The sequence below is a fragment of the Primulina tabacum genome, chromosome 1 (genome assembly GCF_025594145.1).
Source record: "Primulina tabacum isolate GXHZ01 chromosome 1, ASM2559414v2, whole genome shotgun sequence".
NCBI classification, from domain to species: Eukaryota; Viridiplantae; Streptophyta; class Magnoliopsida; order Lamiales; family Gesneriaceae; genus Primulina; species Primulina tabacum.
In genome coordinates, this window is record NC_134550.1 from 8,583,639 (window position 1) to 8,601,483 (window position 17,845).

The following is a 17,845-nucleotide window of genomic DNA, read 5'->3' on the forward strand; positions in this document are numbered from 1 at the left end:
AGTATTTATATTTAAAAAAAAATTAATTCTTCAATTTTCCTTTTCCCCAATTTCAAAATTTAGAATCATTATCGATAATTAGATATCTAATGGTATACGTGGTGTTTAATCGATGATCTCACGATTTAAGATGCATTTAACATATTTAAATAATCATACTATAAAAAGATAAAATTTGAAATTGCAAAATTGCCCTCGAATCATATTTATGTTATTCCATTATCTACAAATTTAACAACATATCCCACTTCTTCAACTATTTGCATCCGTTTACGTACCCTACACCCCACAAAACATAGATTATATACATATATTTTTTTAAACATTATTTCATGCCTGTAGATCAAACAAAACTAGCGATCCCTAATTGAAAATCAAACTTTAACTTCTGATATATTAATAAACCCTAACTTGCTAGGGTTCAAGAATTAATATATCAGGTCCGGATCGTCTTTTTTTCTTTTTTGCGTTGTTCTTGTTGTCGGATCCAAACGGAAAAATTGTTAAGCGTGTTCATGTCGGCTCTGTAGTGTTTCTGCGTAAACTCGAGGAGGTTTGGCCATCTGAAATCTGGATATATTCTAGGATAATTGGAGTCCACCAATTCAGGTGGTGGGCACACCACCTTATCCTTCTTAGGACAGAGGAAAAAAGCTAGAGATTTCCTAGTACATTTGCTGTTCACCACTGCCCTGTGCAAGCAACTTTTGTATCTCCCATTTGTAAGTGCCTGTCCCGAAAAAACCCACAATTCTTTTTAGGAAAATGATCCGTTTAACTTATATTCGGGTGGTCATATATTGTAGCGAGTACATTAGAGCAAGCTGATCAAAAGATGAGTCAAATGAAATTCTAGAAATCAATCTTGATTACCATGAAAGTGTCACCTATGTTGACGACGAAAGCATCGAAGTTCGGAGTGATCGATAGCCATTCTTCGTCGACGAACACTTGGAGTCCACTGACTTTGTCTTGGTGAAGAATGGTTAGCGACGTGGGGTCGCAATGAGGTCCCGTGCCAAGGGTCTGATCTGGTTTTTGGCACGGAGGGTAGTAGTTTAATCTCATTATAGATTCATTTTCTTCGAAGAATTCTTTGAAATGGCTCTGGCTCACTCCGAGGCTCATCCCCAAGAGTTCCACAATCCCTAGAGAAAGTGTGCTCATGGCATTACAATAGTCTTGGTATACTTTCCTGAAATTATATGTTCAACACTTTAATGATTGAGAATTTTGATAGAAAAATAAACTTTAAAAAGTGTTGGGCACGTGAACGAAAAAGTGGGAGCATATATTGAATGGTCTTACTAATTATTGTGAGACAATAATTATTAGTCGACGCTGGTGACATATATCAATCATTTCCTGTCTTAAAAGAAAATTCAAGAACTTAAAAAAGGCAACATTCTAACTCACCCCAAGTGTAAGAAATCGTCGCCCAATGTCTCTTGAAAGTAGTCTTCCACAACCTGCGATGACTCCTTGTCCGCGGAGTAGTGAAACGAGAGTGTTTCTTTCCATGGTAGCTTCGACGAAAATCTTCCCGTGAAGCTACTAGCATAACCACAATGCTCGCCAAGTTTCCTTTGAGCCCTTTGCTTCTCATGAAGCGGTTTCTCGAAGAAACAATCCATGTAACGGTGAGCATCCGATATGAGTTTAGGGTTAACTCCATGATTCGTCACTAGGAAGAAACCGTGCTTTCGGCACGCTTCTCCCACGATCTCGGATGCTTTGGTAGTGGCGATAGGGTCACCGGAGAGGAAGCCTCCGAGGTCGATGAGGGGAATATTGAGCTCCTGGGGATTCGCGCTAGGCTTCTCATGATCGGGCCACACGAATTGCGACGGTATGTTGGATTGTTGTTGGAGCAATGATGCATCGAAAATGAGTGACTTCCCTTGCTCGTCTCCGTGTTTGTGGGCAAGCTTATTCTCGATCACGCACTCTATCGTCATTGCATAAGTTTCGCGAGTACCTTGAAGAACCGGAACCGTTATTTAACGATAATATATAAAGAAACGGAATCACAGAGAATGAAGACGAGAACAAGAGAGGGAATGAAAGAAAATTTAAGAGTTGTGATAAAGGAAAAGCCAAGGCCGCTCGTAGGTGAGCAAATCTTGGAATCTTTATAGTCTCCCTCGTCGTGTCCCCAACATATACAACAAAAGTTGGATACTTGCAAGGAAGGGCTTGGTGAGATTTTTATTCCAAAAAGAGACCCCAGATTTTCAGAAAATTACGATTTGGTCCATCGTGCATTAACTATTTTGTAAAATTTTGGAAGATGATCATTCCTTGATGGCTTTTGGCGTTTCCTTTGGTAGGGAGGAATGATTAATTAACTAACCTTATATTGCAAGGGACACTATAGGAATAATTAATTTTTTTAATAGACATTATCAAAATATTTGAAAAATGTATTTTAGCTGATCATTCATAAAATTGATCTAAATAATAAATTTTTTTGTGAGAGTATCGAAAAATCATGTTCTTAACTTGAATGAAAGACAATTGACGAAGATAAACATTACCCCCGGCCATCGATATTCGAGCAAGCTCGGGATGATATTTTGATATTAAATCTTTCTAACTTTTAATTAGCTTGTAAGCCTTCTAAACACTCTCAATATATGATTGAATTTTTCTTTGAAGATATGTGCTAAAGGACCCCTCAAATGTCAGTATTTATAGACATACTTATTTACTATAGTCAATTAAAATCTGGGATTGTAATCAATCAAAAAAAAATAAAATTATGAATTTGAGGAATCAAAAATAAAATTATAATGAGATTATGCATATGAGGAGAGATTAGTGATGAGATTATGTAATGAAGATTAGATTATAACAAGATTATGCCTAGAAAAATCTCCACAAATTTTAATAGAGTCAAAAAAAATAATGGATAAGATTAGTGAGTTTGGATAAAATTTGATAGGGTATTTGAAGGGATGATTCGAAATGACTCTGTATTGAGTGAATTTAAGATTCACTGTAATAATTCAAAAAATAAATAGTTAAAATCTGAAATTCATAGTAAAGAGATTTTGTCAAATTAATTAATAGATTTAAAATCTCGAAATTCTAATTCGTTCATTTGAATACAACCTTAGCATACGCGCGTGATACATATATTATAAAAAAATGTATACATGTATTTGGATCTAACGTCGACACATGTTATATTATCACATATTATTTCGACGATCAATTTTTAGCTTTCAAAGTCACGAGTATCGACATGATGAACTTCAAGTCATTCATGAAAAACGTAAAATATCAAGTGTAATAGGTAAGCCACACGAGATCCATAAAGAATTATTTAATTACAATAGATATAAATTTCATATGTTATGAAGATGGTTGACTTTGACTAGCTAGGTAGGTAGTAGGGTATTTGGAGATATTTTGTGTTCCGAATGATGGATGGTATTTTCAACTTCCCATGTTTGTTTCCCCACAATGCTACAAGGTTGTACCGTTGGAGCATGTATGTTGCCAAAACACAAAGGAGGATTGAACAATGTTTCCATCAATCTTGTCGTGGATAATGTTATAAATTTAAACCCCAACTTCTATACTGTCCTCCAAATATCGCATGCCACAATATATATATATATATATACACACACACACAAACCAATCTAATCTTGAATTGCAAATTTTGCTTCAAAATTTGCAATTTATTTTGGGAAAATTAAATTTTTGGTCCAATATTTGTTTTTGTTTTTTTTTTTCAATTTTGGTTATTTAATATGTTAAATTTTAGTCCTAGCATGTTGCATTGTTTTTTTTTTTTAGTATTTTAGTTATTTTTTCCAACGTGAAGTGATATTGACCTCACGTCGAAGCGACGGTCACGTTTGCGGTTGCATATCAACACTCCGATCAAAGAAAATTAAATTGCAAAAAAATAGAAGAGACGAGATTAAAATTTAATTTTGACAGCATGAAGGATCAAAATACAAATAGACAACACTTGAATCATAAATTTCTAATTGAACAGTAATTAACTATAATATTGTATTTTAGTTGGTGCATAATATTCCTTGATTTAAATATAGTTAATTTGGAACCATTTAGTGGAACTCTTAGCATTACCCCACAAACAAAACGAAGAACACAAAATATAAATGAATTTCATTAAATATGATTCCTTCATTATTGTTAGGTAGTATGCTTTAAACCAGCAAATTTGGTTTGCTTCTGTATTTAAGAACGCTGGACAACAAACAAATTCAAAATTAACAGAATTATTCCTTCTTGTAAATACATATGAACCATCTATTGGAATCAACCACCTTATTCAATCTACTGAATTAAGTGCATGATTAGAAACTAAATTCTTAGCATTGATCTAAACGAAACTTGTGTCGAGCGTTGATCGTCAAAATTTTAAAATTCCGGTGGCGGTGTGGCGGCAGCGGTATGGGAGAAGGGGTTTCAGTCTTTGTAAGAGGAGAGAGGGAGAGAGAAAAATTGTTGTGTAACAATTGTTGTGTTTTTCCAACTATTGTTTACACACACACACACATATATACATATATATTCTCTAAACTCTTCTAGAATTGTTACATAAGAATTTTGCGCTTAATAGTCACTACTACTAATTTGTTATTTAATTAATATCTTCTAAATTTATGAAATAAAAAATTGAGAACTAGCTCATTTTAATCACGATCGATAATCAGCCAGAGTTGATGTATCCAAGGTACAAATCTCGTTCACATAATGAAAAATAAAAAAAATTCACTAATCCATTTTAGCATCTACTAGGTTTGTGAACTCCTTCATTAAAACAGCCAGATCCACTTTTCTCACTTAACTAACAGTTAAGCTAAATTCTACAGCTTTCATTACATGGAATCAATTCATAAATTCTTTTATAAGAAATATGAGGATATCCATCAAACTGCATTTGTCAAATTTAACTTCATGAATTTGATTATCTCAATTGGAACACAGAATATAATAATTGTCTGATCCCTAATGGTTCAAGGATATAGTCAGTCGTGACTTCATAACTTCATGTGATTCAGAGCAACATTTGTTCATATTTATCTTAATTAGCCTCAGTCTTTTCATCAACCCCTTAATCAAGAATGTCAGAAATGAAGTTTGGTTATATCCATCGGATCATGATAAGGAACGTATAGTAGCATCATCTCATGTTCCCTTAGGTGTCACTGATAGTGTCTGCAAGAACCTTAAGTTATGGTTAGTGTATAATTTGCTCTCTTCAACTGTATATCCCGGTCGAATCTGAAATCAATAGTATACCGAGAGTTGCAAATGAATTCAATAACAATGTGATGTATCTTTGAGTAATAATAGTGACATGGTATGTGCAACTGATGAAACCTAATTCCAAAATGCACATGTCTTAATTTGAACAGATCTTTTACTACACTATTAACTTATCAGACTACATATGATATTTTCACCCGTAGATGAGCGATGAATCCCCAATTACAATACAATGACTCCTACGTATTTTGAAATTGCACCTAACCTCACCGCTTGATGACCCTCAATGGAATCGGTAAACTTATCAAAGTGTATGTTAGTACATAGAACCTCCGCATTGTCTCAGGTCAAAAGATATATACAACATAACCGCGGACTTTTTCACTCGATAAGTAATAACCACTTAGAAATTTCGAGGGAGAATTGTTCAGTACATTACCAAATGATCACTTATCTGTATGAATGAACATTTTCATGCCTTACCAATTAAACGTGACATTCACATCACAATGTTAGTCTCAGTATCGAGTGATCTTGATCTTTATTTTATGCGACTGAATCGACTAGAAACCAGTTTAGAGAAATTTTGATCTTGATACATTTTCTTGTATCATTGTATCGGGAAAAAATCTCAGAGACTCATTCGTGCAGTTGGTCTTAAAATAAATAAAAGATATGGAACACTACAATTTTATTTTTTATGTTTGATTTTATGCGATTTTGATCATCAATATATTATAAAATCTCAATTTAGTATGCTATATTTGTATAGATATGAATATCTAGTGTTCTAAAAATAGACAAGAAACCTTGAAAATCATTCTACTTACACCATATGAATGTGAAACTCCACGGTTTTGAAAAGGGCTCCACATATTTATTATGTTGAGTACTCTCCGAATATTGGGTGGACATGATTGATGAATTAATACAGTGGATATGGGGCTGATATACAATATGTGAAACCCCGATTTTTTTTTGGAGATAAGAATTTTGAGACTGGAATTTTGTCCCATCACTTTAGGCTTCAGAATCTAATCTCCAACGTTCAAAATATACTTTCCTATGTTTTGAAAAACATATCCACAATTCAGTAAAATCCAACAGTTAGTTTTTACGATATAGTCGTTTCAAAAATACTGCTCAAATTCTACGTCGGAACAATATATCTACGATTTCTTGTCCATAATATGGTGCAAAAAAAGTCCAAACACAATCTATACCCTTCATATTTTAAATAACTTACTTTAAAACGTGATGTACAAGTTAGAGCTCGATCCAACGGTTCATTAAGTCGCAAACGTGCCGGAAAATTGGCTGATTTTTGGGAGACAAATTTCAGCTTGTTCCTTCAATTTTTTCTTCAAGCAAGATCTAAGATAAATGAGTTTTTGCTATATTATAATTTGCATAGTTGTCCTTCGTAAGTTGGTTTTTGTTATATTATAATTTGCACATCGTAAATGGGCTTTTGTTATGTATATATTATTTCGTAAGTGAATTTTTGTTTGTCTCACTTATTCTTTGAATTGGGAATGCGTTTAAAAAAAATTATAATTTGTATACGAATCTCCTTTCAGTTTTTGAAAGTTCGTCCGAGCATAATTCCTTGTTCATGATATATTTTCTTCAATATTTGTCAAATTATATGTTCAAAGCACTGTTAGGATTCGATTGGATATGGGAAAAGATTTCTGAACTATGACTCTTATACTGTGGGATAGTAACCGTTGTATGGTCTCACTCCATAGAGGATTAACATATTGGACATGACTTCACACCTTAGAGGATTAATATATAGGAAACCGATATCGAGAAACCATGGAAATGAGATGACTTTCAGTGCTAAACGAGTATGTTATACGAGTATGATATGTTATGATTATGAAGTATGAATATTCGTTATGGTTCAAGTTATGATATGCTATGTAAAATTTGAATTCAAGTATATGTATATATTGCCATATGTCTCGAACGGCCCGCACTTGTTGAGTATTTTCAAAATACTCACCGCCTTAATCTACCCTCCCAGATAAGTCAGAGGATCAATTAGATGAGGAAGAACAAGACCAATTTTGCGGATGATAATGATGAAGTACTGAAAAAGTTTAATTAAGTTTTACGTTTTAATTTATTTTAATTTGTAAAAAAACGCTTCCGCATATTTTTATTAAGTTGTAAAGACAATGATTTTTAATAGACTTGTTTTGATTTATATCATACTACGAGACTTGTTGTTTGATGATTATGTGATCGTTGAACAACGTCGATGTCGAATAATCCCGGTCTCGGGGCGTGACACAATATGAGTTAATTTATAAGTTTAAAAAGATGTTTTGTGCTACTTTTTTTTTTATATAATTTTAAGAGATATACGTTTGTTATTTTATAAAAAAAATATACTTATTTATAATTGTTCAATTTCAATTTTATAAACTATATAAATAGTCTAATGGTCATAGTTTGATTGTTATCCTAGTTGAGACAATTATTGCACATTCAACAATTCAGTGCACGAAAATTGAATATGTCATGTTGGTTTTGATATCAGTTGTAGGACCGATAATTTGTCGATCGACCAAAACTATATCTAATGATAACTATACAATTTCAATATTTTAAAGATTGTTTTCTGAGCAAAGACAATTGTTAAACTCAACAACATCGTTTTTTGTTGTGCTTTATATTACATTTCTTTGAAAATAATTTTATATTAAATTTTTAGCATATGAATGTGTGTGTGTGGGGTGTAACTATTAAATCAATAATCTTATAATTATCTTCTCATATAATAAATAAATGAGTAGGTTTTTGTAAGTCAATTGCACGATTTTTTTATTCGTAAAACGAGTTGATTTGATCAACATTTATAATGAAAAATACTACTTTAACATTAAAAAAATATTTTTTATAAATTGAATCACAAAATTATTTTATGAAAGGATTAAGTGAGTTTTTATATAAATAATAATGAGTGTAAGATTTAATATCAGTTGTACACCCAATAAATGCATGATATCAAGTAGTCATTTATACGCAACCCGATAAAATAATGCATGAACAAATTTATATAAAATATCTATAATATTCATAGAACTTAGCCAAGTTTTTACCCAATCAATCAAAATTGAAATCTTTACAACAAAAAATATTCAACGGGTTCCCATTGAATATGGTCTAATATGATCACAACACATATCAATTCGATTAGACCACCACTTCGAGATCTTCCTTCCAAAAAAATTTATATAATTTGATAAGAAAAAATGCACTTTATCTTTACATAAATATTATTCCTTTTAGGTTGGTAGGCTTTTTAATCTCAATCTTTCTTTTCTTCTCACACATTATGCATAAATACATATTTTTTTTAAAAAAAAACCTAATTCGATTAATGAAAAAACTTAACCCGGACTCAAGCTTGAAGTACGGACCCGTATGGTATATGACTTACTCGACTCGAACTCGGTTAAAATCAAGTTCAAATAGAATTTTGATCGGTATAAACTGTTTGGTTCGATAATACCCATACAAACAGGCAAAATTATTGAGGAATATGATTATTCATGCTACAATTTACTTAATGTGTTGCTGCTTTGCATACATTTTTCACTATTTTTGTGAGTCTGATTCTTTACCTATTTTTATATTGTCTTTGAAAGGACTTGTTGTATTAGAAACACAGAGATAATGATACCTCAAATTAAGAAAATAGTACTATTTTCTCTTTGTTTTTTTGACACTATTCCGGACAAGGTTGAGAAGGTGAAAAATAAAGTGTTATGCAATAATGCAAACTCCGTTTTTAACTCCAAAAAAAATAGTAGATATCTTGTGAGACGGTATCACGAATCTTTATCCGTGAAACGGGTCAACTCTACTGATATTCACAATAAAAAGTAATACTCTTAGCATAAAAAGTAATATTTTTTCATGGATGGCCCAAATAAGAGATCCGTCTCACAAAATACAATCTGTGAGACCGTCTCACACAATTTTTTGACCCAAAAAAAAGTAAATAAATATGTACACACTTCTGCGGTCTAAAAGGGAAAAAAAAACCTTGTATAGCTCCCAGAGTGAGTTTCAATATTATATATTTCATGTTCAGTAGGTCTCTTGTGAGACGATCTCACAAATTTTTATCTGTGAGACGGGTCAACCCTATCGATATTCACAAGAAAAAGTAACACTCTTAGCATAAAAAAATAATATTTTTTCATGGATGACCCAAATAAGAGATATGTCTTACAAAATACGACCCGTGAGATCGTCTTACACAAGTTTTTGCCTTTCACGTTTTGACAATTTTAGTTTTTGCGTTATTGTCATAGTTCGCCTTTCATGGTTGCTGAGGACATCACAGAGGCTGTTGTTATAGTTCCAGTGACATTTTGCGAATTGTTTTGATTATTGTCACGGTTTTTAAATATAACGAACTAAAAATGAGATTTGAACATATAGTTAACCAAAATCGACAAACATACAAGATCAAAATAGACATAAAATATAGACTTTCATTAAAGAAGAATAAACATACAAAATCAAAATAGCAATTATCCGAAATTTAAATAAGATCCGAAATAGTGTTCAGAGACAAACAAGGAAGAGGTCCACAGGTGCAAACAACTAACATGGTGATGGAACGGTACCATCCTCTTGCAGATCAAAGGTGGGGCAAACGAGCACACACGATGAATAAATCCCAATTAAATAAGATCCCAGTCTCACATCGCAAAAGCAAAAAATAAATTTTTTTAAAAGATAATTTTTTCTATAAAATCCCGATAAAAATTTTTTATATATTATTTGAGAACTTACAGACTTAATTAAAGTCGTAGGTCTTGGGCTCGAACGAATGGCATGCACAAGATTTGATCTAAGTACCAAAAAATTCCGATTATCGTTATGTGAGTTAGCCACACACACACACACACACACACTGTCTTTTTTCCCTTTTTTATGCTATCAAAAGCGGTCGGATTAGGTCGAGCTCAAGCAAAAATATCTTTCGAATAATATTACAATATCTTGCACGCGTTTCACCTAAGTTAACAATGTCGACAATTAATTTAAATATGTTCAACACGTGCCTCAACTTGAGCCGTTAAGGCGCGGTAACCTGTGCTTAATTCACATCGCTGCACGCTTTACTAGAGACAGACTTGGACCGATATGAGTCGAGTGAGTTCGTCGTCAGGCCTAGGTTTAAGAGAAAGCCCAAAAAAATTTTAGTTACAATATACTACATGTTTGCGTTCTCTTCTCCCTTACATTCGTGATAGCCTGATGAAAAATATTTTAAGTATATTTTAAAAAAATTATTATGATGATATTCATGAATAATACATATTTATATATAACGTGTTGTTAGGTATATATTTGATAAACAATGCCACTATATCATTATTTGTTTTCATAATTGAGTCTTACACTCCATAAGTTTAGTTATGAAAAATCCTATTTAATCACAAGGAAAAAAAAAGCACACTTTATCGGCTCGACTCAGCTCATGGAAATATCAAGTACGACATTGAGTAGAGACTAATGCCTTTTGCGGATTGAGCTCGGTTCAAGAAATATTAACTCAGTTATACAAAAGATTGTCGCTTGCATAAATGACTTTAATTAATAGAGATTGATTGAAAACTGAAACAAGAATATTAAATTTATAGTTCGAATAAGTTGTAAAACTGGCATGTTTCTTCATTGCAAGTGATATGATGAATAATAGAGCTTGTCTAGCTAAGTGTAACCCATTCACATGGCAAGTGACCTTTTGGAGGGCTCACTATGATTCTTGAAAATCCCCTGGCTTAAAGACAAGGAAATGACTTTTTGAAAAACAACTTAACCCGGCCAGCTTTCATTAATAGTCGAAAAGGGATGTATCCAAAACATATGAGGTGATGGTGATGATCCTTTTTATATCCGAACTTAACGATACCCCGAGAAGACATGAAAAACATTGATTAAATTGTCTCTTATAGTCCAAAATCTTTGGTTCGTCCCTGGTTTGAACGAAAGAAACTAATCATCCGGTGTTGGGGGAATGAAAAGATCTGCCTATTATCTGTCAAATAGAATGGTGAATTAAGTACCATATGATAGAAGGGGATACAAATAGGCCCATTCAACATACTTTCAAAGGTGTGGCTACAACTTGGAGTTGAAGGTGACTGAGATATTTGACTCATATAGTTCAAATGTGTCAGATTTTATCAGAATATGTTACTTAGGTTGGACACTATGTATAAAGATAATGAAAGTGACATTATGCCAAAAAAAAGAGGGGACACTTGAAGGACATATACCCTAGAATGAGCATGACTGTCAAAGAAATTGTGCCGACGAGTATCCTAAGTAGTATGCGGCCCCCTAGTTAGTTAGTCATATAACATAAAAATTACACACATTGTTAGAAATTGTAATGGTTGAAACATAAAATATATCGATTCTAAGATCGATCCAATGAATTCATTGAACTTTCGATGTTCTTGATGTCAAAAAGAGATTTTATTCTTTCTTGCACTTTACAGTGACACAGTACCATAATATATATTACACGGAAGGCTTGTTCTAAGGAATATATAATCTAAGGCTATAATTATGGGTGACACTTTAATTTAGGGATTTACAATTATATACTTTCTATAAGTACTAGAAGATTCTAAATTAACTTGTATGACAGCTCATGTTTACACTCCCCCTCAAGTTGGTGCATATATGTCTTTGATGCCCAACTTGTGAAGTGAGATGTAGAAGTTTCTGCTGGACAAAGCCTTTGTGAGGACATCTGCCAGCTGGTCTTCTGACTTGACAAATGGGAACCGAATAATTTTCTCTTCAAGATTTTGTTTGATGAAGTGCCGATCAACTTTCACATGCTTAGTTCGATCATGCTGGATTGGATTGTGAGAGATGTCAATGGCTGCCTTATTGTCGCAGAACAAGTTCATTTCTGAGCTGGGGCAAAGCCTATCTCAGTTAGTAATCTTTTTAACCAGAGTAGTTACCTCGAAACTCTGCTTCGGGACTAGATAGAGCCACAACCTTTTGTTTCTTGCTCCTCCACGTAACAAGATTTTCTCCTACAAATGTGAAGTAACCTGAAGTAGACTTCCTATCAGAGATATTTCCTGCCCAATCTGCGTCTGTATACCCATCAATATTCAAGTGATTATTATTTTTGAATATTAGTCCTTTCCCGGGAGAGAACTTTAAATACCGAAGAATCCTAGTTACTGCATTCATATGTGCTTCACTAGGACAGTGCATGAATTGGCTCACTTACGCTTACTGCGTAGGCAATGTCTGGTCGAGTATATGACAAGTAGATAAGCTTGCCAACTATCCCTTCGTACCTCTCTTTATCAGTGGGCACTTGATCGGCATACATTCCAAGTTGATGATTTTGGACAATAGGAGTATCTGTTGGCTTGCACTCTAACATCCCCACCATCTGATAGTAAGTGTAAAATATATTTTCTTTGAGATAAAAATATGCCTTGTTTTGATCGGGATACCTCGATTCCCAAGAAGTATTTGAGTCCTCCTAAGTTCTTCATCTCAAACTCAGTCGACAATTGTTTTTGAAGCTTGGTGATTTCTTCTTCGTCATCCCCTGTGATGATCATGTCATCTACGTAAACAATCAGTGTGGTCACCTTTCCTGATTGGTGTTTTAGGAAAAGGGTATGGTCTGAATTACTTTGCTGGAATCCATATTTTTCATCGCTACACTGAATCTGCTGAACCATGCACGGGGAGATTGCTTCAAACCGTACAGTGCTTTTTGTAGTTTGCATACTACTTTCTAATCAGGATTTATCGAGTATCCATGTGAGATGTCCATGAAGACTTCTTCTTCTAAATTACCATGAAGGAATGTGTTCTTCACATCAAGTTGATGTAGTGGCCAATTTAAATTAGCTGCAACAGATAATAACACCCTAACAGTATTTAATTTTGCTACTGGTGAGAACGTTTCTTGATAATCTATACCATATGTCTGTGTGTAGCCTTTCGCCACGAGCCTTGCCTTGTACCTGTCAATGGATCCATTAGCATCGTATTTAATGGAGAAGACTCATTTGCACCCTACTGTTTTTTTCCCTTCGGGTAATGGGACCAACTTCCAAGTCTTGTTTTTTTCTAAGGCCTTCAGCTCTTCTTTTATCGCTTGACTCCATTGTGGATCGCGTAGTGCTTCTTCTATATTTTGAGGAATATAATCTGAGGACAGTTTATGTGCAAAAGCCTTGAGTGGTTCGGATAGCCTATGAGTGGACACATAGTTGGCTATAGGATATTTGGATATTCTATCTTCTACCTCCGGAGAGTATCGGCTTGGTGGTTTTCCCCGGTTATGTCTGTTAGGCAAGGAGTATTGTACAATACTATTTAAATTATCAACAAAAGGAGATATGGCATGGGAACTTACCTCAGTGATATTCTCAGGAGAAGGGCCTTCGGGTACTAAAGGAGGGGGGCCATCTCTAGTTGGTTCTTCAGCTGTAGGATGTTCTTCAGTCAGCCTTCCCTCAGTATTTCCATCATTTGGTTGTTCTGAGATCCCTTCCGATTCTAGCCATGTTGTTGCTAGCCAATTCACCTCTTCATTTGGAGGCTCCCCTTGAAGAGATGACTTGGTGGCAAGCGATGGATAGAAGGTATCTGCTTCAAGAAATGTGACATCCATGGTGATGTATGTACGTTTAGTGATGGGATCGAAACATCTATACCCTTTTTGATGCATAGCGTAGCCTAAGAAAATACAACGGATTGCACATGGATCTAACTTGGTTCGCTGATTTTTATGGAGATGAACGAAGGCAACACATCCAAAGATTCGAGGTGAAAGCATTAACACCGTGGGTAGAGACGTATGGCTCGAGAGAGCCTGCAGGGGGGGTCTGAAATTGTAGGATTTTGGAAGGCATTCTATTAAGCAAGTAGACGGCTGTTGTAACTGCATCACCCCAATGTCGAGAGGGCACATGTGCTCCAATCAACAAAGCTCGTGTTGTTTCTAATATATGTCTATTTTTTCTCTCAACGATGCTGTTTTGTTGAGGAGTATGGGAACATGAAGTTTCATGAATGAGACCGTGGTGCTGAAAGTAAGTATTTAATTTTGTATTGACATATTCACCGCCATTGTCGGTACGTAGGATCTGAATCTTTGCTGAAAATTGTGTTTGAATCATTACATGAAAAGATTGGAACACACCAAACACCTCTTCTTTCCGTTGAAGTAGATACAACCATGTCATTCGAGTACAATCATCAATGAACGTAACAAACCATTTATTTCCAGATTGAGTAGTAACATGAGAGGGTCCCCATACATCCGAGTGAATTAAAAAAAAAAAGGCATGTCTCTTTTGGTGTGGCTTATTAGGTACGGAACTCTATGGCTCTTGGCTACAATACATGTTTCACATTTAAAAGATGATGGTTGTAATGTAGAAAATAGGGTAGGAAAAAGGTGCTGCAAGTATCCAAAAGACGGATGTCCCAAGCGTTTATGTAGAAACCAAATTTGATGTTCTTTATCACTGGTGTGCTGAGTGTGTTGCGCTTTCCCTGAACTGAAGTCATCCATGTAGTACAGTCCCCCTTTCTTAGTACCACGCCCAATGATCTCCTTGGTGAGAATATCCTGAAGAAGACAGAAATTGGGATACATTAACACAACACAATTGAGATCAGTTGTAACTTGATTGATAGAGAGCAATTTATTTGACAAAGATGGAACAAGTAAGGTATGGTTCAGGGAAATAGATGAGGATAGGGCCACTGTTCCAGCTCTTGTGACTGGGTATTGAACTCCATTGGCATTTGCAATACAAGTTCTCCTTTGTTGAGTGCTATGTGAGAAATTATGGGAATCAAAAGTCATGTGATCAGTAGCCCCAGAGTCTATAATCCACTTGCTTTCATTGTGGTCATGACATGTGACCAACGCTTGTCCGCAGTTACCTTGATCCCCGAGGACGGTAAACATATTTGTTGATTCTGGTTGAGTCGTGAGAGAGGATTGAGAGTCTGCACTTGCAATTGCTGCCCTTCCCGTGTCTTCATTTGTATCAGTCCCCTCACATTTTTTCCGAGCCTGGAACTCACTCCACCACTCAGGGTACCCATGTAACTTAAAGCACGTTTCACGGGTATGCTTTGGGTTCCCACAGTGAGTGCATTTCAGAGCTCCAAATTGGGGTTTTGATTTTTGTTTTCCTGGTTTGAATCCTTTTGATGCCATAACCGCGCCGGGAGCAATGTCACTACTTGATGTCATGACTGCTTGCCTAATGTCTTCACGTCGGACATGAGCATACGCCTGCTCAACTGTAGGGAAGGTTTGTAATTGAAGAACATCACTTCGAGTCTTATCTAGTCGATCATCTAAGCCATCAAGGAAGACATAGACTCTATCTTCCTGTAAGATGGAATTATACTTCTGAATATCTCCTGGACATTTCATTGGATTAGGACGACGAAAGTCAATTTCGCGCCATAAGCCTTGAAGATCATTATAGTATTTTTCAATAGAGCCACCCGCCTGCTTCATGCGAGTTACACGCCGTCGAAGGTCATATACTTGAGACGTATCAGTGCCATCAAAGAAATTTATAGCGATTGAGTCCCATACCTGTTTAACAGTTGGGAATCGAATAAAATTACCGATCAACGAAGGGTCCATCGAGTTGATCAACCATCCTTTGACAATGGCATTTTCAGTTCTCCATTTCCGGAATGATGGATCAGTTTCGAGCGGTTGTTCCGAGTCACCGGTGATATATCCCAGTTTGTCTTTTCCTGAGATATACATCTCAACGACTTGAGACCACAAGGCATAGTTGGAACCATCCAACTTAATGCCAATTGGAGCATTGGAGAAATTAGATGGGGTTTGAGGTGAGATTTGAACTTTGTTCAGGGCCTCTGTTATTTTAGTTGTCCAGTCCTCGAGACTGGAGTCTGCCATGGTTGCTGTATGTTAGAAGTTTGGATCAGTGGGTGGAGGTAGCAACGATCCTAGGGACCTGCTTTGATACCATGTCAAAAAGAGATTTTATTCTTTCTTGCACTTTACAGTGGCAGAGTACCATAATATATATTACACGGAAGGCTTGTTCTAAGGAATATATAATCTAAGGCTATAATTATGGGTGACACTTCAATTTAGGGATTTACAATTATATACTTTCTATAAGTAATAGAAGATTCTAAATTAACTTGTATGACAGCTCATGTTAACACTTGACTCTATGCATAAAGTAAGGGTTACAGGTATAAGCATTTAGAACAAGGATTAAAAATGTAGTACTTCTTCTTTACAAGAACTCAATCTTAAAGTCTGTGTTCTGAAAATGCAAACTGCACAAGTCAAGGATGGCTAGAGCCATCTTGCTCCATTTCTTTCAAAGAAAACAGTGTCGTCGGGCTAGTTGTTGAAGGTAAACTGATGACTATCGCGTAGATACATACAAGGCTAAAAGCCAAAATCGAATAGAACGGATTGATGAAGAACATGGTTGACATATTTAACCACAAAAGGATAGTTTTAATCGAGAGATTTAGTATATAAAAGCAAAAATGGACCAACTGCTGCTAATTATTGGCAGTATTTATGCATGTGTTTGATCTTGTAGGAAATGATATGAACACTGCTCCTAGAATATCATAACCCCGCGCCACGCTTAACCCCGCGTAGCGTACAACGTTAGATGTAAGTAAAAAAAAATAAAATTGTGGGCTTTAATTAATGTACTTACACATCTAACAATTTATATGTTATAGATACATTAGTTTTCTCGATGCAGGATAAACTTGACCATGTGTCAATTTAATTGAATAACATGGATAGCTCTTATTGACTAAAATTTACATCCAAATTGTTACATTATTGTGCGTTGAAGGAATTCATGTGGATTGCTTGGTCATAAATAAATAAATTCGTGCTCAAGCTGCACTCGATGTAGGTTGAGTCCAAAGCATATATTGGGCCATTAGCCTAGAGTCCTAGAACTGACTATCTACTCTCTACTCTTGATATTCTTATTGGTCTCAACACAAGTAAAGAATGAGAAATTATTTTATTTTGTCCATTAACTTGTCTCGATTTTTGTTATTAGTTCACTTAGTATTTGAAATTTAATTTTGATATGATAACTTTAATTTTTTTGGCTTTTACACATATTTCGTCGTAGTACTGACGTGAGACCGAAAAATGCTTAGTGTCTAGCACCATCATGTCACCATTTTGGCCAAAATAATTAGAAATTAAAAGTTAATCCACCAAAACCGAAATTTGATAAGTTAATGGACTAAGCCGAAAATGAGACAAGTTAGTAGATAAAAAAACCATCTCCACGATACGAAAAAAGTGGATTAGATTTGTCTGTGTGTGATTTTTCAACTTATAGATAAGTGATTATAATGTTTTGTGGCTCTTGTATAATACAGAGAGAGATTAAATCTCTTTCAAAATTTCAAGATTAACCCATTGAAGGAGTTGCATCTTCGAACTTCTTTTTTGCAACGTGACCGGCCGGTTCGAGTATCGGTTCGAAGATCTGGCTGGCTA

The 17,845-nt window shown here is 35.0% G+C and overlaps 2 protein-coding genes across 2 annotated transcripts; both read right to left on the reverse strand.

Annotated features, from left to right (window-relative positions):
* Positions 1–248: 248 nt before the first annotated feature.
* On the reverse strand, positions 249–2,324 carry LOC142517683 (gibberellin 20 oxidase 1-like). The gene is made up of 3 exons (XM_075620066.1): positions 1,417–2,324; positions 874–1,195; positions 249–730 (listed from the first exon to the last, which is right to left on the reverse strand). Exons 1-3 carry the CDS (start codon positions 1,956–1,958, stop codon positions 437–439), a joined length of 1,158 nt encoding a protein of 385 aa, XP_075476181.1. The 5' UTR covers positions 1,959–2,324; the 3' UTR covers positions 249–436.
* Positions 2,325–11,963: 9,639 nt separating this feature from the next.
* On the reverse strand, positions 11,964–16,243 carry LOC142504306 (uncharacterized). Its single transcript, XM_075617191.1, has 7 exons — positions 14,815–16,243; positions 13,389–14,019; positions 13,132–13,301; positions 12,780–12,925; positions 12,544–12,715; positions 12,270–12,407; positions 11,964–12,214 (listed from the first exon to the last, which is right to left on the reverse strand). Exons 1-7 carry the CDS (start codon positions 16,241–16,243, stop codon positions 11,964–11,966), a joined length of 2,937 nt encoding a protein of 978 aa, XP_075473306.1.
* Between the last annotated feature and the right edge of the window lie 1,602 nt (positions 16,244–17,845).

What these genes read in the sequence shown, in the direction of transcription:
- LOC142517683 (XM_075620066.1), bottom strand. Translation starts at nt 1,958, where the DNA reads ATGACGATAGAGTGCGTGATCGAGAATAAGCTTGCCCACAAACACGGA. An exon ending in GACGATTTCTTACACTTGGG is followed by an intron (nt 1,196 to 1,416) that starts GTGAGTTAGAAT and finishes ATATAATTTCAG; the next exon opens with GAAAGTATACCAAGACTATT. An exon ending in ACATAGGTGACACTTTCATG is followed by an intron (nt 731 to 873) that starts GTAATCAAGATT and finishes TTTTCGGGACAG; the next exon opens with GCACTTACAAATGGGAGATA.
- LOC142504306 (XM_075617191.1), bottom strand. Translation starts at nt 16,243, where the DNA reads ATGGCAGACTCCAGTCTCGAGGACTGGACAACTAAAATAACAGAGGCC. An exon ending in GAAAAAAACAAGACTTGGAA is followed by an intron (nt 13,302 to 13,388) that starts GTTGGTCCCATT and finishes ATCCATTGACAG; the next exon opens with GTACAAGGCAAGGCTCGTGG. An exon ending in AATACTTCTTGGGAATCGAG is followed by an intron (nt 12,716 to 12,779) that starts GTATCCCGATCA and finishes ACTTACTATCAG; the next exon opens with ATGGTGGGGATGTTAGAGTG.